We start from the raw sequence: 25,920 nt of genomic DNA on the forward strand, positions 1-25,920 counted from the left end.
GAGACATTTGTTCTATTGAAGTATTAGTAGGTCTTCCTCTTTTAGCATTTCGATCGTACCCCATTTTGCATAAGCATGATGCAACTTCAGATTTGAATTTTTGTAAATTCATTAGTTTTTTTTTTTTTTTTCATTTTTGGTGGGTGAACTAGAGATGCATAAATGCAAATACCCAAATATTGATTTACTTCATTCTCTGATATAGTCAAAGGCTTACTTGGATTCTTTTGAATAGCATATCGTTTGCTGTCTTCATAAATGTACTTATGATCTCTTCCGTCCATAAATATTTAAAAAATTGGTACGTAGTGTCCAAATCCGTAATTTCTCTTGGGAGCGTGTCATCTCTATGGAATTTTATTACTTCTTCAATCAATGAAATGTTTTGATTTTTCCATAAAATATTCTTTGACAATGTTTTATTATTCTTAACAGTTAAATTTAAAAAAGATTCTCTGACTGAAATATACCAGCGGCCGAGCGGTAAAGTCGCTGAACACTGGTAGTTCGGTCCGAGGTTCGAATCCCACGAACGGAGCTGGCTGCATGGTCGTTTTCCCCATGCGTAACTTGTATATAAGCCAGTTTCCCTTAGAAAATCCTCCACGAAGGCATCCCTCCCCGTAGGCAGATAGCTCTCAAGGCTTTGCCATAATCACACACACACACTAATTGAAATATTTCTATCAATTTATTATCATCATCATCGGATTTTTTTATATTCTGAATTGTATTTTGTGAAACAACACTATTTGCACAGTCGCTATCTGAATCATCATTAGATGACACACAATCAGGTAAAAAATGAACATCATCAGCAGAATATTCAAGACCATCCTCACTTAAATCACTTAATTTGTCCAAATTATTCATATATCTAGCAATTTCTTCTTGGGTTAGTATACGCATTTTGGCCATGTCAAAATGGTAACCAAAGACCAATGTTGCAGACCTGCAACATATAATTAAAATCAAATTTCTTTCAAACTTTTTCCTTTCAAACTTTTTTTTTAGAAAATCAAAATTACTTTTAAATGTACATAAAATGTTTAAATTTCTTACCTGGTAATTGTTTTCGTCAATAAGCAAGAGGAAGCATAAAATATAATGGGTTCTTTTTATAGCAAAAACACAGTTCTTGAGGCAACAGAGATTTTTATATGTTGTGATTTCTGGAAAAAAATGTGCTGCTATCTAGTGACAAAATTAGCATGTATTTCGTTTCAGTAATCTTTTTTTCTCGGATAAGTGATTTGTAGGTAATTTTAAAAAAATATTGAAACTGTTAAATTAAAATAAATCATATGTTGCAGAAATGCAACAGTGGGAAGTTAAGGGTTAAAGACTGAAAGCCTGATAGGTTCAGCCATCTTTGCTGAATTTGTGATTGGCAAATACCCTGTTATGTATATGGAATATTTACTGAATGGGTGAGTAGATAAAATAAAAATGTAAAAAATGGGAAAGAGAAAATTTTATGACAAATTATGATGCCAAAAAAGATATAAAATATTGTCAAGGTTTTTTTTAAGGTAATTAATAACTGGGGGCAGAAAGGTTAGAATATTTATTAATAGAAGTTTTTTTAATTAAAATTGCTTTGAAGAAAAATTTATAATGTGTATTTGATTATTATTGTAAAATTATGTGAAAATAAAATGCCGTAAATTTCACAGTTCTTGTTCAAATGGCAGTAGAAGAGATTCAAAGGAAAAAATACTGAAATTGGTGCGTAGTGAAATAGAATGACATAAACATAAGGGTGATAACTAAATAATAGTTATTCTCCATGCTGTACTGCAAGATTAAAATAGATTGCCATTTACCCATTGTAGCAAATACAACAAAAACTCAGTTGAGGCTGTTATTTCAAATTAAGTTAAATTAACACCAGAGTCATCTTAATGTCGTCAAATAAATAGTTTTCGAAAAAACCAGACCCCACTGAAATACTATTAGTAAACTAAAAAATTCTTTACAAATATAGTGAATAATGCTGGTAGGAAAAAAAATAAATTGATACTGTGAAATATTTAAACTTTGTAAGTTCTGTGGTTTCTTTTGAAAACACTAGTTTATTTATGCTTCTTGGAACCAAGAAATTGGCTACAAAGAGTTAGAAATTAATTAAAGAAATTTCTTTTTATTCATAACTTTTGTCTTATGTTAAAAATATTGTTTTAAAATATATTTAAAAAATAGAGTTTTTATTACCACTACTCATAGTAATTTTAAATTATTATATTCTTAACATTACTTTCATTCTTGGTGCTATATGGTTATTTGTCTGAATCCCATTAATCATCTTATGTAGTCAGTTTCTCAATCATAATGATATCTCTCGATTTACATTTCATGCAATAAGCAGTGAAATTATTTAAATATGAATTACCTGTTTTACTTTTTTATATCCTGAAATCATGTTTCTGTAATATCATGTATCACATAATCCTTATTTATGATGTATCACATAATACACATTTTTTATTACATGATTTCCATTAATCCCGAAAAAGATAAGAAAAAAATTTTACTATAAATAATCCAGATGAAGTGAACGTGGACTGAATTCACCCAGGAAATGCCATGCCGCAGGCATCAGTGATTCTGTTACTGTCTCCCATTAATATGATTTGAAGGTTTGAATTAGTTTCAGTACTTAGGTATTAATGCAACCACTTTGGCACAATTTGGTGATTTTTTAAAGATGATAATGTAAAAGTTACTTATGGGTACAAGTTGGTGATTTTCATGCCTTTCTCTTTTTTTTTTTTAAAGAAAGATTCCCAAACTATCAATATTTATTGTAAGTCGTAAACCTTATCAGCATAAAAAGAATGCATACTTTAGGAATTTAAATTATTGAAATTGAAATTACTTTAGCAATTTCAGTTATTAAATAAGGATTATGTGATACGTTAAAAAATAAAACCCTTACATTCTTCAGATCTTTCTGAAATTTTAGTGCGTTGTTCTTGTCGTGAAGTACACTGCGATCTGTTTTCACTTTAGAAAATCATTGTTCTCTTTAGAAATATTTCAGCAAAATTCTGTATTACCTGCAAAAACTTTGCCACAATTTCCATAAGTTTATATTTTAAAACTAAGTTTGGGGGGTGGAATCATAATTTGTTTATAAAAATCATTATTAGAACTTGGAATACAACAAAAAAGAAGGCATGTGAACTTACCTTTGCTTAACTGAAGGAATATTGTAAACATGGTTGCCAGAGTTCAGCACATTCTGAAAATTTGGCGACTTCTACTAAAGTTACATTACTACAGGGTTCGTACGGTCCTTAAGAGTCCTTAGATTTTTTGGAATTGATTTTTGGTCCTTAAAAGTCCTTAATTTTGTCCAAAATCAGTAGAAGGTCCTTAATTTTAATCATCTGAAATTTCTGTCTGTTTTTACGACTGTCATTTTGAGTGTGAATTAGTATTTTGAGGAATATTTTTGGCGATTCACTGCCTTATATATGATTATCTTTTGAATGGGTTCATGAGTTATAATTTGTTTCTATTTTTAATATAAATGATAGGATGCTCGAGTTTCTAAGCAAGAAGTGAAACATGAGCCTTTCGAAATTCATTTTTTCTAGTAAAGAGCTCTTAAACAACTTTTCGCTTTTGGGGATGTCAATTCTTTTATTAAACTGTTCTAAATTTGGCGACTTTTCAACATTTTGGCGATTTTAAGATTAGTTTCTATAGAAACTTTTTAATTCCGAGATCTGAGAATGTTTCGATGATTTTTTGTAAAACATCGTAACATTAAAAAATTTCATTAAAATAATGGTAATATATTGAAATTATGTTTAAAAAATAACATTGAAATAAGACATTTTTATTTTTCACTGTAATATTATAAAGTTTTACTTTGGCAACTTATTATACAATTTTTTAAATCTGAAAAATAAACAAGGTATAATGCTATAAAGCACAATTTACGAAACAGCTCTTAGCAAAAGCAAAATTAGCTATTTAATTAATTAAAAAATGTCTTCATTTAAATTTTTTCATAGTAAGAGGTTTTCCCATGTAATTGTCTCAGAATATTCAAAATTCTCAGAATGAGCATCAGTTTTCTTTATAAAATTAATTTTATACTTTTTCCCTCGTATTTTTTCCCAAAATATTTCTAGCTTTTTGCTGTTACAGAATTGGTAGGGATAATTTTTCTCTAAGATTTTAGACATTGCAGCTTGGAAAGTTTAGAAGGATTTGAAGGCGAGATTTATAGACCCACGATTCTAGAAGATTCGAGAAATATATGACAAAATGAAAAATGTCTCCATGGTATCAACATGTAATGGATGTATTTTACGGAAGGTTTGCAATGAATTTCTTAATTTTTGGAGAACATCTGGAAGAACAATGAAAACATAATATTTAAATGTTTTACTTCTGTTATTAGAATCTTAACATATTTATCTTTTCTTTATTTTCTCTACTTTTCACTAGACAGATGCATGGAGAATATCAAAAATGCTTCTGATTTTATCACATGGCCAGGCATTATAGAAAGGGATTTTTTTATTAATAAAGAAATTGAAAACTTACAATTTAAAAGATTCATCTAATATTTCTTAATGCATCATACACATAGCTAGCACTAGGCATTTTCCCACCTAATGCAATCTCTGTGGATCTTAAATTCTGCTTCCAATGCCTGCTATAAATCCTAAACATTTTGCCATTTCTAGATTTTGATGTTCAGTGTGTCACTAAATTCTAGAAATTCTGATACATCAGCTCTAACTGGCCTTTACTATATATATTTCATATTGCTTCTGAATGTTCATATTTCTAAAGAAATAAAATTAGCTGCTTTTTCTGTACATTCTAAATGCATTTAGTGTTTTTTAGAATAAATTAAATCCTTAATTAAATAAAAAAAAAAAATTCTAAAAGGAAAAGGAAACGTGTTGAAGAAAGAAACTGAATACATAAAGGAAATTATTCTTCAAAGATATATGCAGTTATTATTATGTAAATTTCCCAATTGTTTATGATTTCAACCTTTACTATAATTCCCCATTTCTATTTCCTCATATGATAGCGTTATTGAGCCAGATTAAATTAAAATTAAATTGTATAATCTTTCACCACTAGTCCACATTATTTGTTTGAATTTGACTGTTCTTGTTTAATTACATCACCATGAGATGTAATTGATTTTGTTAGCATCAGAACATGCCTTTATGTTCTGAGCTCTTTTTAAATAAGAGGTTTATTTAAATCTTTTTCTAATATTATTGTAGTTAATTTCAGACATAGCGATAATATGCTTCCCGCCTGTCAGGAGTTTTGGACTATTTAACTTTTACCAGATCAATTAAACCCTCATAGGTACATTGTGGAGAGGTTGACAAGTTAGGAGATAAAGACGCAGAAACTAGCGACAGCATTGATTTGCATATTGAGACAAATCTTTAATTGTTAGAAAAGATGCTTAAAGAGAAGGAAATCGATATAAACTAGCCAAAATGTCTGGGAAGGCTTCAAATTAAAATGGCAGATAAATATTTTGTTGACTGTTGTTTCTTTAAACTGTGAAATTTTATTACATTTTGATTTAAATAGGGCTTTTTTAACAAATATTGTTAAAAAATAAAATTTAATGGTGGTCATGTAAACCCATAATGGTTATCAAACTACCTAATTTAATTATTTATAACTAACTGCTTACTCTTAAAAATTATCTCTACATATTAAAGCGAGTTATTGCCTTTCATTAATACTCACTGTGGTTGGTCACAAGATAAATTATAAAAATGTAAAAATTCAAAACATATTCTATGCATCTACTTAGACTTAAAATAATACAAAACAACTTATCGCCTCTGATGCTTTAATGGCTTATTGGAACCTTAAAGTAACTGGGTTACAACCCCTGGAACTGTACATGAAGCTACGACACTAACTGCATGAAACAGAACTTGACCAACTTTTCAACACTTGCCAACCTTGCCTACATCAGGCCTTTCAGGTTTGTTCTAATCAGCAGGTCTCTCTCTAGACAAGCAGCAGCGGTGACAACATTCAGTCTTTTGGTTATGAATCGTGCTGATTATGATCTTACTTCTCATTTTAACCTATGCAGTTTAACATAAAATCTACCTGCTATTTACTAAACCTCTAGACTGACCAAGTAGGTGACAAAATGAGACGTAACAAAAATCAGCATAAAGCTAACTTTTAGTAAAACGTAAATGTCACTTATCTTCTTTCAAATATGACCAACAATTATAAGTGTAAAATATTTATACTACTTGATAAATTGCATAAAGTTTATTTTATTCTCAAACTTATTAACAATTATGTTAATTAATTCATGTTTAGCAATAATTTGTACTACTTAGGGATCTATTTTATTTTTAGGATTGTATTGCAAAAGGGAAATTCAGCCATAGATAATATCTTCAATTGAATTTATTCAGTTCCAATTTGTTCATAGGTCCTTAATTTTTTTCATTAACGGTCCTTAAAAGTACTTAATTTCCGTGTGCAGAAATGTGTACGAACCCTGTACTACATACCTTAATTTCTACCATAAGAAATCCTAGTTTTCCAGATTATTTCAGCTTTGTCCCAAAAAGGCTTTCCAAATCCATGCTCTCTGAATGTGGAAGGCATGGCAGTTATCCGGAGTTCATTTCAGTGGGCCTAATGCTCAAAAATTGGGATGACATCAGATGAGGTCTGAAAATTAAATACACTAAATAACCAGTTCCTTGCTCCATTCAACATATATTTGCCCCTTCTTGGGTGCTTTATATTGTAGGCTGAAATATGTATTCTAATGGGCTTTGCTCTGGATATATAAAATTTACATACCATCTTTCTAGTTAAGAACTCTCTGGTAGAGAGGTTAAGTATGGTAGATGACCAGCAGTTCATATATTCATCTCTTTGTTTTTTCTTCTGAGTGAGTTGAGAGTATGTGTCGAGATTGGTAAAAGTATTTGCATTCAGTTGCAGAAGCAGATATGAAGATATTTAGCTTTAACATTTGCATTGGTCCATTATTATTATTATTATTATTTTTTTTCATTACAAAATTTACCATTTCTTAACTCTTTTTTTTTTTTGAGAAAAGGAAGGTTTAAAATTTTGAAATTTGTCTGTGTAAGAAATTAACATGGACCATTCCAGCTGGTCCTTAGATAATTGATATTAAAGATGCAGAGCTGCCAAATGTCCCAATAAAATCAGGAGATTAAATTTTTCATTATCCAGTCTCCCAGTAGAGCTTTGAATCTCCTGATTTTTAATTTATCTGAATTTAGATAATTTCTTTCAAATATAATTATGGAAGGATTGGTTTTTTAATTATCAGAATTAAATGCATAAAGTTTTCATGAAACATTCTTAAAAATGGGCTAAGGCAAAATGATGACATTTCAAAATCTTCCCAGCAGAATTTTAGGCTGGGATTTCTGAGAATTTTAGGCTAATTTTTCTGATTAATTTTTATTTTATTTAAATAGTTTGTATCCATTACAGAGATATGTAGATATTTTGTTCCTCTTTTTAAAGTTTTCATTAGCATACAATTTTAAAAAATTGCAAAATCATATGAAATTAGTCAAAAAATAACTTAATATTTTGTACATTATTGTAAATTTAAATTAATATATTCTACATTAGACTTATTTAATAATTCGTATTATGCTTATGAAGAGACTCTTGAAAAGTATTAAATTTATACCTTTGTAAACCTTGATTCTTGAGAGTTAATTTATTAATCTGGAGAGTCTTTTTGAAAATGTGTCACTATGTATTTCCTGTAACAGCATTTGTGGTATAATAGTTAATTTGTATTTAACAGATTATGAGGGGCATTTTATATAAAAATGAAAAATAATCTTATTGCCATGTCATTTAGTAACTTTCTTTTCAGGGAAATTTGCAACGAAGTAAAATAGTTCAGGAACAAGTTACAGAATCAAAACAGCTGGCAATAAAAGTACTGGACCATAAAGCAAATATTGTTGAAATGGTTAACAAATATATTAGCAAAAGACCACTAAAGAAGAAGGAGAAATCATGACTAAAAGGGCCATTCTACTAATTTTAAAAGTATGAGAGGGTTTATCAATTGGAAAGATTTTATGAATACTGTCAGTGCTTTTAATTCACATAAACTGAAAATGAAATGGAATGCCTTATTCCATTTTGTGACATTTCACAATTTTATCATTTTTCATTTTGGGGCAGATTTATAAACATTTTGTAAATATTTTATAAGAATCTTTTTAAACTGTCTCAGATTTATGGAAATGAGTGCTATTGGCCACACAACCAGTATTGTTGGTACTGAAGACTGTAAAAACATCATTTGTGCATATGTATAAAAGAAATTTTAATTGCATTGTGTATAGATATATATATATATACTGAAATGTAATGTGAGCAAAGTTGAAATTGTTGTATTGTTAAGTGAGGTAAACTTTTGTTACGAAGGAAGAAAGTAACATTTGTCTGTAAGCTTTATTCAAGGGATTCTAATTTTATGTGTAAAAATTAAATATTACGTACTGAAATGTTCATTATTTTTAAAGAAATTCTGTAACAGGGTTAAACCTCACTGTAGCAAATTATGATACTAGTTCGGTTGTGTAAATGTATATATTGAAATTTTAATTATGGTCATCCAGGTTTAATCTCAGATTGTAATCAAATGAAATATGTTAGATTTTAAAAAATAAAATCAGTTTCATGTATGTGCTATATTCGGATTCATAAAACTAGGCAAAATTTGGCATCTTTTTTCTATATTAATTTAACGAAAAAGGAATGTGTTGCTTAAAACATTTAAAATGAAATCATCTTGAGAAAACATTGTTCCCACCTCGTGGGGGAAAAAAAAAAAAAATACTCATGATTTCATTTAATTGTGAATAACATTAAAACTAATAATAGGTTATCTAGTTTATTGCATCAAGATTGGAAAAAGTATTTGTTATAGATGTTGTAATATTGATGTTTTCAGTAATTTCTTATGAAATATAAATACTGCTAATTAACGGCTGTAATATTTAGCTGAAGAAATTATTTGATTATTCCTTATATGGTCTTAATTCATTTTAGATCTCTAGAGAATTTTATAGAATAATACAATGGATGGTCATTAATTGCATTTAAATAGTATCCTGTTATGTTATTTATCAGAAATTATAGTGAACTTGAAGTAATTCAAAATCTGATAATGTGAATTTTTAGATTATTGAAAATCAGTTGTTAAATTCTTCAGATTCCCATAGATTTGATGTTATTTATACATATATATAATTTGAATATGTTTTAGCTTATACTTGATAACTTGGAAAAAAAATGGTAAAATAACATCTTTTCACCAAAAATTACATCACAGTCCTTTTTTTCTTTTAATGCATGTCAAATTCAGTAAGAATTGAATTAAAAATAAACTGGCAGTAAAATTTTATTGTTCAAAATAAATAAATGGATGAACTTATGTGTGAAGTTATGTTTGTATAAGAATCAGTAATGCGGACAGCTTTTCATTTCAGAATTTCATGACATGATTCATAAAAATAAGTTTTCTTCGTAATATGCTTGGTAATAACAGCATTTTCCATACTTCTAGTTTGAATTCTGCAATTATGATTTTGCTGAAAATTCTGTGAAATGTATGTCTACAGTTTGTATTACTTATAATTTTGCCACGTTGAAATGATGTTAACGACTCAAGCAAATAAGAACCACTCACGAATATGGCATACAATATTTAAATGAAGTTAAGAATTTATTTTCCAGATTGATCGGGAAAAAATATTTTCTATAATAAAAGTAAATTTAGGTGCAGAGTTAACATTGCATACTTTTGTAATAAAGAAAACTTTCCAATTAAAAGAAGAAATACTTCTGTTGTATATGTCATGAGAATGATGTGTAAATATTTTTGTACCAGTGTTGGCTACATCATTTCATAATTCTCATGCCCTAGGCATAAAAATTACTCTGCATTTGAAAGTTGCCAACGTAAGTATTTATTCATTAAACTAAAAAAAGTTTATGGTAACTAATAAAACTTTAGTTTTTTTTTTCTTACTGATTAACTAAATAAAAATTATACAAGAAAATAATCAATAAAGCTACTATTTTTGTTACTTTTAAATCTTAAATATCTTTAATTCTGTCTTGAATAAAAACCTCTATTCATCATCTTGATAAATTTCCATGATTTTTATTTTCTTCTGTTTAATATATATTTTTAATTTCTTCTGCTTACTAGAGTATTTGAGAAATTATGTATGTGCACTGCAATACTGCCATCTTTATGAAGTGCTATTTTATTCCACACATAGTTGATAGGCACGTTTCTTCAGAAACTAATTGATGGAGTACTCAAAATTTAACATCGGGGCATAAATTAATTCAACATTTTGTTCCAAAAATTCACTCTAATGCGTCTTGTCAGAAATATAATGCAGTTAATAAATGTAAAAACAGATCTGTATGTGAGCAAGCTATATTTGACGTATGAATTGCAGGAGAATAATATTTTGTTGACCTGTGTTCAAAATGTGAACAGAAAAGGTTTAAAAAAGAAAAAGCATTATATTTTAAAAATTGCATTATTTTTGGCAGTTTGTTAGTGGGTCCGAGGGTCTCCCTTCCACCAACCTCTCAAGAGGACTCGCTGCATATTAAGGAGTGCCTCCATGCTGCACAGACACTATACATTTACAAATATCCATGCCTTCTTTGGGATTCAAAGCTGGGCCTTTCGGTAATGCAGTAGCCTCCCCTAACCACTATACTGTCTGGGCGGCTGATGGAAAGTAAAAACGTTTTAATTCGTAGGTTTACAAATTTTTCACTAGCATTACTGTTTCATACGACTGCGCATATGAGTGTGCGCAAGTGCAGAATACGTTTTCGCGTGCGCGTTTTATGTATAATGGACGTATAAGCTAAAATTATCTATTTCAGTTAATGTTTATGATTGCGTTGTTCCTTAATTTTCGAATTGGATCCGGCTTATTATTTTTTGCAGACTGTAAGAGCAATTTTATAAAAGTAAGCTTAAACTTTCGATTATATCAAATAGAATTTCCGATATATATTTGTTAATATGTAAAGGATCTAAAGCGAAAGTATGTTTTGAAATCCGAAATCTGTTTATCAATTTCACGCTGCTCGGCGGGAACGGCGCAACGGGCGCGTAATGAATTGGAAATTGATCTGTCAGCACTATCCTTATCTTCAGCGCAGATGTTTTTATTTTATTTGGCTTATAATTCCTTACCAAATGTAGTATTTCATCTCGATATGCTCCGTCTTTGATATGATTTAAAACAAGTTACTCGTCATTATAATTCGCTTCGGATAGCGAAGAAAGTGACAGAGGTTATTGAAAACGAAAAAATTTCGATTGACAAATTAGTCGGTGTTCTCGACACAGCAATTATAGGACTTGAACAGCGGAACTTTGTAACTGAACAAGAAATTATGTCTGTTTAATAGAATTAAAGAGAAAGTATTATCACATGAAACGAAGCAAAACTTAAACAACTTACATTGAAAGAAATGTTTAATAAAGTAAAAAAATAAATATTAAGCTTTTTCTTTTTGCAAATTTTGATACCCTTTAGATCATAATTGTTCTTTATTTCATAAATTACGGTTTCATATTTTTAATTTTAGAATTTCTGCGTGCCATCTTACGAGATTTAAACTGATGATCTATAATCCGGAATCGCCGAAGTCCCGACGAGTCCGGATTAACGACTTTTGACTGTATTCAAATGTGAAAACAAGAGCTCTTTGATTATGTTTAAGACCTTTGAACATACAAATAGTCAAATGATGGAAAAATATCCTAGGAATGTTTAATACCGTTTAAAAAATTTATATTTTTGTAATTGTTTACTATTAGATCATTATTAAATATAGTATATATAAATATTATACATTCGATAAATCAAATTCTGCAATTAAATAAGGAAAGGGAATTGTCAACGATTGGATGCATATATATGTATCACAAATGCAATAAAATTATATATTCAGAATATTTGGGTATTGAATATATACTTGGATGGAATGTTTATAATTGTAGAGAATATACATTCCTCTCCTTTCTCCATCCTAATATCTTTGACGTAATACTTTTGTGAATACTGTAAGCTAAATTTTAATTTTCATGCCTTCTTATAGAATACACTTTTTCTTCGGTCACTTTGTTATGCGCCGTGACTTTAAATAGCTCATCTTAAAATATGTGCTATGCTTTTTTGTATTTTTAGTTTTTCTATAATTTTTGTAATTTGCTTGTCGCTGGGATATTTGCCTGATTTATTTTTTAACAGACACTTTAGCAGGCCTTTTTGTATTATATTTTTCACAACTCTTCTTAAATACAAGAGATTCTACAGGGAACAGAGGAACTTATAAAAAGTGAAATTTCATAATTTTTACAAAATTGATTTTTTTTTTTTTTTTTAAATTTAAAAAAGCCAAAACATGAATATTTGTGTCCTGTAAAACATTTTTGTAACTGCAAATGTATGTCTACCACAGTCAGTTGTAAAAATAAAAATCGCACAAGGATTTCTGTGGACAAAGTGTATTTTACTTAAATGAGAAGATCTGTTTTTTAATTTTTCACTTTTATTGTATATTTATGTATATACATATAAAGTTACGACTATTAAAAAGTTATGATCATGTTTACAAATACATCATAAAAAACATAAATGCACTTGTTTTTAATAATTTAAGTCACAATATCAAGTACATCAACAGGCTATAAAAATTAAAATTGCTGATTATGATTTAACATCTTTTAATTACTCAATTCAATTAGAGTTTTGATTAAATTTAAATTCTTTAACAGCCTCTGTTATTCGATTTAGAAGAAACTGCTTATCTTTTCCTTCTAAGGCTATTTGTGCTCTCAGAACCTTGACCATTTTTCTGTGGGTTACTGATATCGTCCAATAGTAATACATTGCTATGCTAAAAGAGATACAGTATTCATTAATTAGAATATATAATCTTTAGAGGGGAAAAAAAAAAAAAAAAGACATATAAAAAGCAGTATTTTGCAAATATGTTAAACAAAAAGCATCAGTATTTTATACAAATTTCACAAAGAAAATTTAATCTTATTAGCTATTGGGCACTTATAGATGCTCAAAGTTCACATATGATTATACTGAGATATTTCTGTTATCTCACCTAAGTATAGCAATATACTGCTGTCTAAAGGTTTTCAAGCAGAATTGTTCAAAAGTGACTTTAGAGTGTTCAGCATTTATGATTAGTTTGATGTGTATTATTTTTAAAAAGCAATGTTACTGTCACCTACAAGGCTCTCATGGCAACGACAGATGCATTCTTCGGCATGATAAAATCGGTGGATTTCTTTGATGTTACAGTTGGATAAGTGAGGTAAGTCACATCAACATAACAATGTAACTGGGAAAAATACCACATTTGCTGGTGTGTAAGACGCACTTTTTTTCTTTGAAAATAGGACGTCTGATACGTCGATACTCAGTTTTTGATTACCTTCATTTCTGGAAATTTCCTGTATTTGGAATTATGTGATTAGTTTTCCTTGTTTCCTTGCGGAGTGTGGGAATATTACAAGAGTTCAGTGAATTCACTTGTGCAACGATCGCAATGGATGATACAGAGGACAATTTGTTGTATGAGGGCTCGAATGCTCATTTAGAAGAGGATTCAAGTGACCTTCCATTTAGCTGTGGAGGTGAGTGTCTGAGTTTTGACGAAGAAGATTAAAAGGTGTTCTTTCCCAGCTAGACTGGGTATTTGAAGAAAATATTACAGTGTATTACTTTATATTAAAAATGCTGTAAATTCATTATAATGATCAGTAATACAGTTTTATCCTTTAAAAATGTGTATAAAAAAGGGGTAGCATCTTATACGTTGGCAAATACGGTAATTTTTTTCTTATTTAAATTTAATGCAAGAAATTTTACTATGTTACACCCAAATGGGGAAAAATATTGCAGAGATAAAACTAGATAGAAATTGCAAAGATAAAAATAGTAAATTGTTTAAACATTCCGTCAACTGCATCACAGTAACAGACCATGAACAGGAATTTTATTACTTATAGTAATCACTGCAGTTAAATTCTAAACAATTACGTAACTTGTAGCTAGAAAATAATTCTTATTTGCAGGCCCGCGCCAAGCCTAATCAGCGCCGTTGTGCAAATGTCTAATGAGCGCCTTTATGCAGTGAAGATGTTAAAGGGACATTGCTTATGGTTAATATTTAAAATGAAGTATTATTAACATATTATGAAAAACAAAAAATTTGATTGTATCTTTTAATTTGTCTAAGTATGCAAACATTTTGTGTTTTGTTAAAACCCACAATCAAACATATTTATTGAAGAATTATGCATACATTTATATTACAAAATGCTGCCCAACCGGCGGTGCCGAAGGGCCCGGATTCGAATCTTCGAGAAGGCATGGATGTTTGTAAATGTATAGTGTCCGTGCGGCATGGGGGGTATTCTAAATATGTGAGGCGAAAGTCCTCTCAAAAGCTTGGTGGTAGGGTAAGAGGTGTTCGGACTCGTCCCCCAGGATGCTCTCCATTCAAATTGGAGGCGAAACTGAGCTAAATTACACTGTCACCTGTAAGGTGCTCAAGGCTGTTGCCAATGACAGGCGTACCTTGCACTCCTTGCCACGAGGAATTTCGTGACTATAGGTCAGACAAGTGAGCATTATTTGCTGAACAATATTATCTTAAAATTAAAAACAAATTAATTTAGATACTGTGATTACAAACAGTCATTAACAAAACAGTTAATACAGTCGATTAGAAACTGTGATTACAAAGAGCAAGAAATATGCTATAGGGCTGATATCTAGAGAGATATCCAAAATTTCTTTTTGCACACCGCAATGTTGTTGACAATGATATAGTTTAGAGTGTCAGCCGGCAATGCTACATTTCCTCCAAAAGTTTGAAAAAACTGCACTTCATGCATAAGATTTATACTATTTATATCGCTTTGATTTTTAATGCTCTTTGCAGTTTCTGACATAAGTTGAGCTGATCTTGTAAATATATGTGAATGAAAATACGTGGTGCCGATGCGTACAAGCCGGCACCATGGACACGATCAACAAATTGCTTAGTCCTTATTTTGTGTCTGCTGTTGCAATGGTAGTACTCGTAATTTGTTCAATATTTATCTTTTTTATGATTTTTTTTTTTTTTTTTTTTTTTTTTTTTTTTGACTGTTTGCTGTTATTCTACATAAAGAAGGTAAGTGCAGTTATATATTATATGAAACTTAGGTTAGCTTTTTAATTCAGAAAAGCGACGATGAGCATAATTACTCAAAAAATGTTCTTTTTACGTGAACTATTTGTTTATTAAACTAAAAATTATTATCTTTCCAGAAGAAAGAATTGACATGTTTACAGAGTACCACTGAATTTAAAATATACCTATTTGAGATTTGAAGAAGTAAAAATATACAAGGTATTCTGAAATCAAAAATTTGCCATTTTCCTATTTTTAGCTTTTATGGAAAACCGAAGAAAAATGTTTCGTTATTTCATTACGTCTTAAATACATACTTTAAATTTGATTTATTTACTTTAATAAACAAAAGAGTACTACCACCTCCTTGAATTATTTGCTTTGATCTAATAGTTCATATATTTTCCAAGCAATGGTTTAAGATATACTCAGTATTTCAGAAGTAAGGTAAAATATTTCAAACAGTGACTGAGTGTTTTTAAGAAGTGTTTTATGCAATAGTTCTCATAATAGTTATTTTTTACTTTTATTTTTACTTCCGCTTTTTTTGTTTTCATCTTTCCCCAGATGTCGGAACAAAAACAGAAAAAACTGTCTGAGTATCAGAATGCAATGAAGAAAAAGAAAGTGAGAGGAAGACTTAATAAACAAAAAGTTTAAAATTACTCAGTTTTTCCAAAACCCAGGGAATACCCAAGCTGACGTTACTAGCATTAGTTGTCCATCAACAACGAAAGAGTTAAAAGGGATTAGTTGCTATATTCTGCTGAAAAAATTCTCTTTACTGTTTTTGTTGAAATATCTTTAACAGTTTCAGCAACGTAAAACTGAGTAGTTCTGAATTTAATGACTGGAACCACTTAAAACTCCATAAAAAATAAAATGCATTTCTGGAGTCTACATCTTTGGTCCGATTTCTTAGAACGATTACGAAAGAATAAACCTGTTGATTCGGAATTTCAAAATTTATTAAAAAAAGAGACTAAGCATTGGCGCGATGTTATTGAAAGAGTTATCTATGCCATTCAGCTTTTAGCCAAACAAAACAGCCTTCCGTGGTTCCAGAAACAAGTTATTCGAAAAAAATAATAATTTTTTAAAGTGTATAGAAATGATCACAAAATTTGACCCTATCATGTCTACATATTAATAAAAGTTCAAACTCAAAAAAATATGCTTTATTACGTTGATGATAAAATTAAAAGTGAAACAATTAGCTTATTAGGGGATAATATAAAGCAAATTATTTTAAATAAGATCAAACAGACAAATTATTTTTCTATTTTACTTGATTGTACCCCTGATGTCAGCCACCAAGAACAGATATTAATTTGTATGAGGTAGCTTAATTTAGAAAATACAGACATGAGAGGCCGTTAACCTCTCGGTTGAGCCGACGAGCTAAGACTAAACTGAGTTGACAGGAATACTTAGCGACTCACATTCCACATTGCGTTCTGGAGGGATGGTAAAAACATCTGCCATCAACACAGGCCCCAAACCCGGACAGCAGAATGAAGTCACTTAAACACTGTCAGACAGACTGAGCCACCAATCCGACCTGCAAACACTACATCGTGGTATACAGATGTTGGCTTTAGGCGCCCCCAGAAGGAAACCAAGGAAGGACATAAATATGCAGTTTTGAGGCTCCAGATGCCCACTGGAAACCTCAAGCAGTTTAAAGGCTCGCTGAATTCGCCAACTCCACCGATGGGGGGTGTTTCGCCCCGGACAACCATGAATATCTGACTATGTAGATCAACGACAACCAACAGAACAAACGAGAATGCCAAGCCTGAAACAGCCATCGCAGTGATTCCAGTCTTGTGGAAATTGATTTTAAACTAAACACCGTGGCCGATATTGCCTAGGTACAGATCCTAATCAGTAGCTTCCCAGGTTTTACCCGAGTTGACCCCCGGGAGGAGCGTTCAAATAAGACAATTTTCCTGTTCAGACAGGCAGGGAGACGAACCGCTTGTTTTAATGATTGCCAGACGCCGTATGACTTTTCACCTATTATCGGTGCCTGCCTTTTTATTTGAAAAGATTTATAATATTCAGATTTAGTCAGCTGAAAGTGATAAAAAATTCTTCCTTGTTTTATAAAATTTTAATTTCCATTTCTATAAGGGGTAATTTAAACTATACTGGTTACAAAACTCATACAAGTATGTTATAGCACTTACCCTAAAAATATGTATGCTGGAAAGAAAAAGAAGGCACTGAAAATAAAATTTATGAATTCTATCAATTTTGGAGACTGGCTAAACACAGCATCTGGAATAGCATTAATCATAACATCCTCATAGCGGAAAGGACTGCATCCTGGTGATGGGTCAATGCTAAAAATACAGTTTAGTTCAAATGTATTACGAAAAAGGTGCATATAGTTATGGAAAAAAAGCATAATCACAATAATTTCATACACAATAAAAACAATTACATTTTTTTAAAAATATTACAATAAATCAACATATTTTTGCATGTATATAATATACATATTGTCAAGCAAAATTAAAAAATTTTAGTGATGTAGTTTTGCATGTTATGTTTTGAACATTGCAAAAAGGAAATTAAATTTATTTCTGCATTCAAAAAATATTACATTATAAAAAATACTTGCTTTCTTTTCTAAGTTAATAAATTTTATCGTTAAATTAAAGGGTGAAAAAGCCTATACCGAACAATTCAAATTGCAAAACAGAAGCATGTGACCTACGCATAGCTTTGAGCAAAATCTACATTATATCGAGATTTTAAAATAAGTGCGATTTCAGCTTGCAAGCTGACTTATTTTAAAATTGCCCTGTCAGAATTTTCTTTTCTTTTCTTTTTTTTTTAAAGAAAAAATTTTAAAAGTCCTGAATAAACTTTTAAAAATTGTATTCTAATTTATCATGCTTTTTATGTAGTTTAAAATAAGTAGGATGATATTTAACATGAAGACATCCAAAGAAAATTATTTTATTTCCTAAAAAAAGGGCACCCAGTTTCTGATGTATAAGAATAAATCTTCACTGCATCACATCATTAGGCAATTTCCTAATTTTGAACAATAAAAAGTATACAGTTCTTCTCTTCAGATATGAGTTGAAATTACCATGTTCAGTTAAAAATTTAGTAATTTCAAAATTGCAGAAAAAAGTTTTATTATTTAGTCTGTGAGGAATGGAAGAAAAAAAATAATTTAGTCAAAGAGAAAGTAGTAGAATTTCAGTATAATTCATTCCACTTGAGTATTGTTTCAGCCCTACTTTTTACTTCCTTGTACGAAGTAAAGGAAGTATTGTAATCACGAAAAATTGTGGGTATCTTATTTCAACGAAAATATCCATGTTGACCGCTATCGAACGCAATTAACGATGTTTTGCATGACATGTGTATGAAAGGACTTTCCCCTCCCAAACGGATTATTTAAAATAGATTCAGAGATTTTTTCATGATGTATGTATTTCGCATAACTCAAAAACGAGTGGCCTCACAATGTTGAAATTTTGTATAAAGGACTGCTATAACATGTAGTTGGGCACCTCCTAGTTTGGTTGCAATCGGCCTCACAAAAAGTACGAGGTTTTATATAATTTTGCTCTGCTGCGAAGTGAGAGATGAATTAATTGAATGAGAAATCTATCTAAATGAAATTTGAGGAAATAAGTTTAAATGATATGCAGCAAAAAATGCATATAATTAAATATTTCGTACAAAGAAGCCATATGGCATCCACACCATATTTTTTTTAATGAAACTTTTGATACTAGTATTTCTAGAGGAATGTATAGTAAAAGTTAGTATAAATGAAAGAAGGATGCAGTTACTTATTTTTCGTAAAGGTCACATATTATTACTGAGTCACAACGTGGTTTGACAATGAGACAAATGTAAATAAATGGGAAGCCCAGTAAAATACCACTAAATTATACATTGTGATGTTCCTCCCGTGAAAGAACAAAAGTGTGCAAAGAACTATATAATTGTGATGTACAGTTTTCAAATAAATTATGAATGGAAAATTAAAGATGATTTAAATTATGTGAATCTATATGTAACAGTACATTTGAAAAAGCATTAGTGTTGGGTATTTCAAGAATTTGCAATGGGAATACATTGCAACATGCATAACATTGTCATGCAGCAGATTTTCCATATGAGATACATATGCTGTACAAAAATACTGTTCTAGTAAATTAAGGATTCTTTTTATTTTTATCAGCTTTCATGTTGAAATGTTTGCTTTCCTTTCCATGTTCATTTTCTCTCATTAGTTTAATTTAGTGTTTTCTCAAAAAGAATAGAAAACAGAAGTATAGTTCTTTAGACATTTTTTATCTATACTTTTTTAATACAGTATAAGATAAGCTGTGTACGTTACTGAGTTTCAATATCTCAAAAATATGTTTGGTGTATGAGCCGCAGATAAAATCTTCCATAAAGTCTCATTTATTTAACATAACCAGATAAGCAAGAAATGTATTTAATGTGTGTTTTAGACTGAAGAGTTAACTATAATGCTTCGGTAATAAGTTAGAAATTTTTTACTTTGTTTTATTTATTTATTAATTTATCCTACTTCTCTTCTCTCCAGCTGAGCAAAACTGAAATTTTTTTTGTGAGGTTCCTCAAAACTAAATTTTAACGTTATATGGTTAAAATTAATTATTCACATATGTTTCAGACTTGGTTGTTAGGTTGACCATTCACAAAAGGCATTAATTATTTAAACTAATGCAGCTTTAAGGAATTTAAAATTTCATTATTCAGTTAGCCATTAATACTATAAAAGCTAATTAATATTCTCAAAATATGTTACAAATTACGAGAATGGAAAATATCAAAATATATTTTCCTGGAAATCTTTTAAATATAGCACAAAATAAGTAGCAGCAAAAAACTATGTATGGGAAAAAAAAAAAAAAGAGAGAGAGAGAGAGGAAAATATTAATATTTACCTAGATACAGAATATCCATGGATTATTAAAACAGCAAAGAATGACAGCAACAGAATTATCATAAATATGGCATTTGTGCGTGATGCTTTGTAAGGCACAGGAGGAGGTATAGAAAAATGTAGAACTAAGCGCTGCAAAATAATTTATATAAAGTACAAATTAAAATTTTTAATATGAGTACAGCCTTCATATACTTTTATTTAACATGTAGTTATACACAGAAGTAGAATATATCTAAAATGCTTCAGATACATGAATAGTGTAAAGAAACACATACTGTTGCATCACAAGCAACGATATCACGAGACTTTACTCATATAGTATTGTTGTAAAAAAGCAAGTGAGCAGATTAAGGGCAGAGCTTGCTGTGGAGGACCTGAGAGTGAGACAGGGGCCATCAAAAGTTACCCCAAATTGGAGTATTAAAGTGTGAAGGGATAAAAATTGTAGAGTATGAGAGCCCATATAACCTGGAGTTATACTAGCTACAATAAAATGATTACATTTCATCTCCATGTGATGTCTAAATTCGTTTTTTGAACCAGCACACATACAAGGAAACAACACATACATTTTTAGATTATCCAGAAGCCAATGACATATGTAACTTTAATGAAAGGAAAATTTATTTCTGAAGCCCCCCCCCAAAAAAAAAATTGCAGTAATTTACATACACACAAAACATTTTATGGTAGAATGTGAAACAAAATTAAAACTATTTCTTTTTTTGCTACACACTTTGATTAACAGCACGTTCAGTTAAAAGTTGTGTCTAAATTTTAAAATAAATAATAGGAGGGGGGAAATAACACTCTTGGAAAAGCAATATATATTCTACTTTAATGTGGGTATCTAAAATGACAAAGATGTTGCAGATTTTTTAAGCAAATTTATATTATCTAATTTTTTATTTCAGAAGACAATGAAATATTTTAAGGTAAATGTTATAGAAAACTATGAAATGATGATTTCATACAAGAATTTTTTAATTAAATAGCATAGATATCTTTTAATTAATGGCAATTTCAAACAGCAATTAAAAATCAAGAAATATTATAAACTTAGGTCTTTTAAAAGAATATGAAATGCAATAGGAGTTTTTAAAAACTATCAATGATCAACCACATTTAGAGGTTAAATTTTTAACGTACCTTTTTTATATAAAAAAGAATTATAAATTTTATCACTGTTACTGCTGGTAGCATAGGGGAATAAAAAATTCCAAGCCTAAAAAATTAGATACAAAATACAATTAATGTAAAACATTTATTGCACTTAGACAGCATTTAAAAAACACTAGGCTTTTAAAATTATTCTTAAATAATTATGACTTGAAAATTAAACAAATTCACAATGCATACTTTCCATTTTAATAAAATTGTGACTTACGTTTTTTACCAGTCAATTACCTACATTAATTAATATTTATAATATTTTATTACACAGTAATGTTTTAACCCTTTAACTGCTTAAGATGTTTTCAGAGATCGGTCTAAAAATGCTATACACCGAACTGAAATTTCTCGAAAAATGATTAAGACGTGCATACATGAAGGCAAGATTTTCTGATAAATGCTTAAGACATGTTGAGAGTCTGCATGAGATCTTCCCTCCTCCTGTGTTTCCGCAGGCGGCTGTCATTTGCACAAAGCTCTTAATAGGGTGTGAAATCTGTTTGAATAGTGCAGTTTATGGAAGAGCCCTCTGAGTAAAGGCTTAATGTCAGACAGCAAGTATACATTATTTTGCAAACTCGTTGAAAGAAGATAAATTGTTTTACAACTGTTTGCCTTCTGGTACTTTATAATAAGAAAAGTCCAATCCACAGTCGCTGACTACATCCCCAAATCTTTAGTAAAAATAGGAAAAATTCAGAAATGCATTTTTAATAAATCTTATAATTTATAATTGACTATTTAATCTAGGTATTAAAAGTTAGTTACAGTTTCTGATTTGTCAACAACAAGAAAAAGATATATAATGTCAAAATTAACCTTTTGTTTGCCTTAATAATTTCAAATGGGGTTTTTAATGGTATTTTCTTTCTACTTTATATAATGACTATATTGTTTCCAGCATGCCCGAGTTTTGCAATTTGTATGTGTGACTGACTGTTTACTATAAACGTGAACTGGCATGTAAAAAATTCTTAAATGAAGAAATTAAATCGAGTAAATGTATATGCTGAAATAATTTATAGAGATCAATAGCTTTGTTTTAATAATTTATTAAAATTTGGAATGCAACAAAATTTTTAAATCTTAATGGGAGGAGAATTCTCTGACGTGTCTTGGAACTCTTTTAGAAAGAAATTTATTGGTATAAGTTTTTTTTCTTATAATTTATGGAATATAAGAGAAATGAAACAATAAGTGTCTGGCTGTGTTAGATATTTTGCACACAAAATATTACAGTTGAAAAGATATTTTATTATCAGAAAATAAAATATTTCCTCTCCAAATTCTAATCCTGAAAGTGAGAAATTGATTGAAAGTTTTCTTTATATTGAGAACTTAATACATTAATTCATTATTACCTAATAACTATCTACGCAATTATTTTGCAAAGACTTTTGACACAAATGCTAATAAATACCACTGGTGGTTGAGTGGCTAAGTCGCTGAACACTGGTAGTATGAGCCAGGTTTTAATCCCGAAGAAGGGGCTGGGTCATAATTGTTATCATGGTTTTTCCTCAAGTGTAACGGCGATACGAGTTAGTTTCCTTTACGAAATCCTTCGCGAAGGTGTACTTATAAGGTATTTTCTTCCTCCTTTATGCATGCCTTCGTGGTGTCATGGTAGCACACTCGTCACGTTTCGAGAGGTCCAGGTTCGAGTACCGGAGAAGGCATTGCTCATATTTCACATCTCCTTTCTCAAAAATCCTAATGACTCTACAGTGCCACCCGAACTGAAAGGTGGTGGATGATGACTCTTTACAACCACAATTTGGCAACTGGGTCTTCTAATTCCTAGTCGCCCTTTAAAAGGGGGAGTATATAAGGTATTTTCTCCATCTGTTCTGCATGCCTTCCTGGTTTCACGGTAGAGATAGTTTATCATTATTTCCTTACATTTTACGTTAAAAGAAAACATGTATAATTAATTTTACCTCAAGGTGTGGTATTTAAACCATTTAATTATTCTTCTTGCAAAACGCCTTCATACTGAGTTCATGTATGTATAGTATATTTTTTAATAATAAGTAATCTATTTTTTTTTCCTGCAAAGCAGTTGACAAATGGAAGCTCATATTAGATTGTTTTATATTTGTGCCATTTTGGTGAAAAATATTTTTGCATTTCACTGTGCATTCTTTTTTCGTGTAAGCAGCTAGTCTTATATAGAAATATAAGGTATTTTCTTATAATATAAAGTATAAGGTATTTTCTCCCTCTTTTCTGCATGCCTTCATGGTGTAACGGTAGCACACTCAGCGCGTAATCGAGGGGTCCAAGTTCGAGGGCATTGCATATTTTTTAGTCTCTTGTTTAAAAAAAACCTGATGACTCTACAGTGGCGCCCAAACTAAAAGGTAGTGGACGAGGATTGTTCATCACCAGGATTTGTCGATTGGGTCCCCTAATCTCCAGTTGCCTTTTAAATGGGGGGGAGTATATAAGGTATTTTCTCCCTCCTTCCTACATGCCTTTGTGTGGTGTAATGGTTAGCACACTCTGCGCGTATTCGAGAGGTCCAGGTTCGAGGGCATTGCTCATTTTTCAAGTCTCCTGTCTCAATCCTAATGATTCTACATACCCTTGGAATGTAGTCTTGCATATATCGCCATTAATTTAACTCGCCATAATTTAATTGATTTTAATTAATGTATGTACTTACTGCTTTCATTAAGAGGAAAAATCAATCTCAAACCATCAGAGTAATCTTCCATATTTATGCACATTTTTGTTTTTGACATATTTTACTAAGAAATAAGATTCTCATATTAGCAGGATAAAAAGGCATTGAATATTGTTTAAAGTAATCCCTGTTTTCTCAGTTAATTGGGAAAGACAGACCATTTTTCAATGGAAGAAGAAATAATTAATTTATATTCATCATACAGATAAGTGTTGAATGACAACTGAAAATCTTCATAGTAAGCTAAACATAACTGAATTATTAATGACAAACCTTACCTAACAACAAAGACATATAAGCAAGTATTTACGTAAAATGCATGATCAAGAATAAAAAATGCAAGTGATGTGATGATTCTAAACTAAATTTTCCAGAAATAAAGAAAATTGGTACAATTACAATAGTGGCCCACCTCTGGACAAGTGGATATGACCGCTGGGCTATATTCCACTTGTCCACAGGTCTCAAAATTCGATAGGATGGCATTTTCATTGTTTTTTCTCATGTACAGCATGAAACCAGTTTAAATCCTTGAAGTCCCTCATAAAGTGATCTCTTCCTTCAGGCAAATATCTCTTACATTCTTTGGCACAATCAGTTAAAACTAAGAATTTCGCTAGCATATATTTTGCTTGCAAATTGTTTGTTCATGTTTGTTATAATTATTAGACCTCAAAAGACACCTTTTTTTTTTTTTTTTTTTTTTGAGATGTATTCTTTTTTAACTTAACAATTAAAATCCTGTATTAGGAAAAAAAAAATTGTAGACATGAATGTGCTTCAAAAATTTGATGGATGAGTAAAGAATCTAAAAGGTGGCGAGAGTTGCCACACCGTGAAATGTAAGATCTTTCATTTACTTCCCATGTGCAATTAGAGTGTTGTCATTCAATGAAAGCATCAGATCTTTAATTAATTTTTCACATTTAAACAATTTACTACTGATTAACCAATGGAGCAATTTAAAGTTAGTAAAAGCACTTCTTATAATATAAATCTTCATTTAACTTTTTCGACAATGTCGGTATAAATTAAAATTATATACAATTGATACCTTTTACGAACTTTTGCACCTTTGTTATTTATAAAAGACAGGTGTTGTCACTGCGTGAAATAATAGATATTTAATTGGTACTGTTCTCTTGGTGCACGGAAAAAAGTCAGGACCAAATTCAGAAATGTATATAAGTGTGCATGTATGGATGGATGTGTTCATGTATGTATGCATATATGTACGTACAAATGTATGTGTGTATTCATATACACATATATGCACATACATACATACATTTCTGAATCCGATCCCGATAACAGAGCAGTACCATTTAATTTACCTACTACGTTACACTTTACATATCTTGTGTTCATAGTTCTTTTTCATCAAATTCTTATTTTTATACTTTAAATTTGCGAGATTATATTTTAAGTAAAATTTAAAAGTAATTTAAGTAATTTTTAAGTAAAAATGTAGCTTATTGTGAGAACAATATATCAGGTTAAAGAGAATAAATTTATAGCCATATACATTTTTTATATTTATTATCGAACAAATGTTTGTTTAAATAAAAATGTCATACTCGTGGCTTTTACAAAATATTTTCATCTAACACTGATATGCTTATCAAGATATTCTGTAGGTAACAATATTATATAACTATAATACTATATATTAAATACTATATACTTTTTCTTTACAAAATAATTAAATTATATTTAACAGTGATCTTCTGCATATATCCTTTATTTTGTATATTTGTCAAAATATACCCATGTTCGCATTTTATACGCAAATTTCCAAGTTTACCATTTT

General features: G+C 30.0%; 2 protein-coding genes across 6 annotated transcripts in view; one reads left to right on the top strand and one right to left on the bottom strand.

Annotated features, from left to right (window-relative positions):
- The window catches only part of LOC118195663 (uncharacterized), a 90,040-nt gene extending 80,559 nt beyond the window's left edge, over nucleotides 1-9,481 (top strand). For all 3 annotated transcript variants that reach the window (XM_035366986.2, XM_035366988.2, XM_035366987.2), the window contains exon 22: nucleotides 7,907-9,481. In XM_035366986.2, the coding sequence (XP_035222877.1) occupies nucleotides 7,907-8,056 (150 nt within the window). In that variant the 3' untranslated portion in view covers nucleotides 8,057-9,481. The remainder of the gene's footprint in view (nucleotides 1-7,906) is intronic.
- Nucleotides 9,482-12,725: 3,244 nt separating this feature from the next.
- LOC118195664 (transmembrane channel-like protein 7) overlaps nucleotides 12,726-25,920 on the bottom strand; it is a 112,293-nt gene continuing 99,098 nt past the window's right edge. For 2 of the 3 annotated variants that reach the window (XM_085812883.1, XM_035366989.2), the window contains 4 exons: nucleotides 21,398-21,473; nucleotides 20,247-20,377; nucleotides 17,487-17,642; nucleotides 12,726-12,990 (listed from right to left, as the gene is read on the bottom strand). In XM_085812883.1, coding sequence (XP_085669009.1) covers nucleotides 12,831-12,990; nucleotides 17,487-17,642; nucleotides 20,247-20,377; nucleotides 21,398-21,473 — 523 coding nt within the window. In that variant the 3' untranslated portion in view covers nucleotides 12,726-12,830. The remainder of the gene's footprint in view (nucleotides 12,991-17,486; nucleotides 17,643-20,246; nucleotides 20,378-21,397; nucleotides 21,474-25,920) is intronic. The other variant, XM_085812881.1, reaches the window with a different exon arrangement.

The sequence above is a fragment of the Stegodyphus dumicola genome, chromosome 3 (genome assembly GCF_044657685.1).
Source record: "Stegodyphus dumicola isolate Sdum_Otavi_A_Nest chromosome 3, ASM4465768v1".
In the NCBI taxonomy this organism is placed as follows: Eukaryota; Metazoa; Arthropoda; class Arachnida; order Araneae; family Eresidae; genus Stegodyphus; species Stegodyphus dumicola.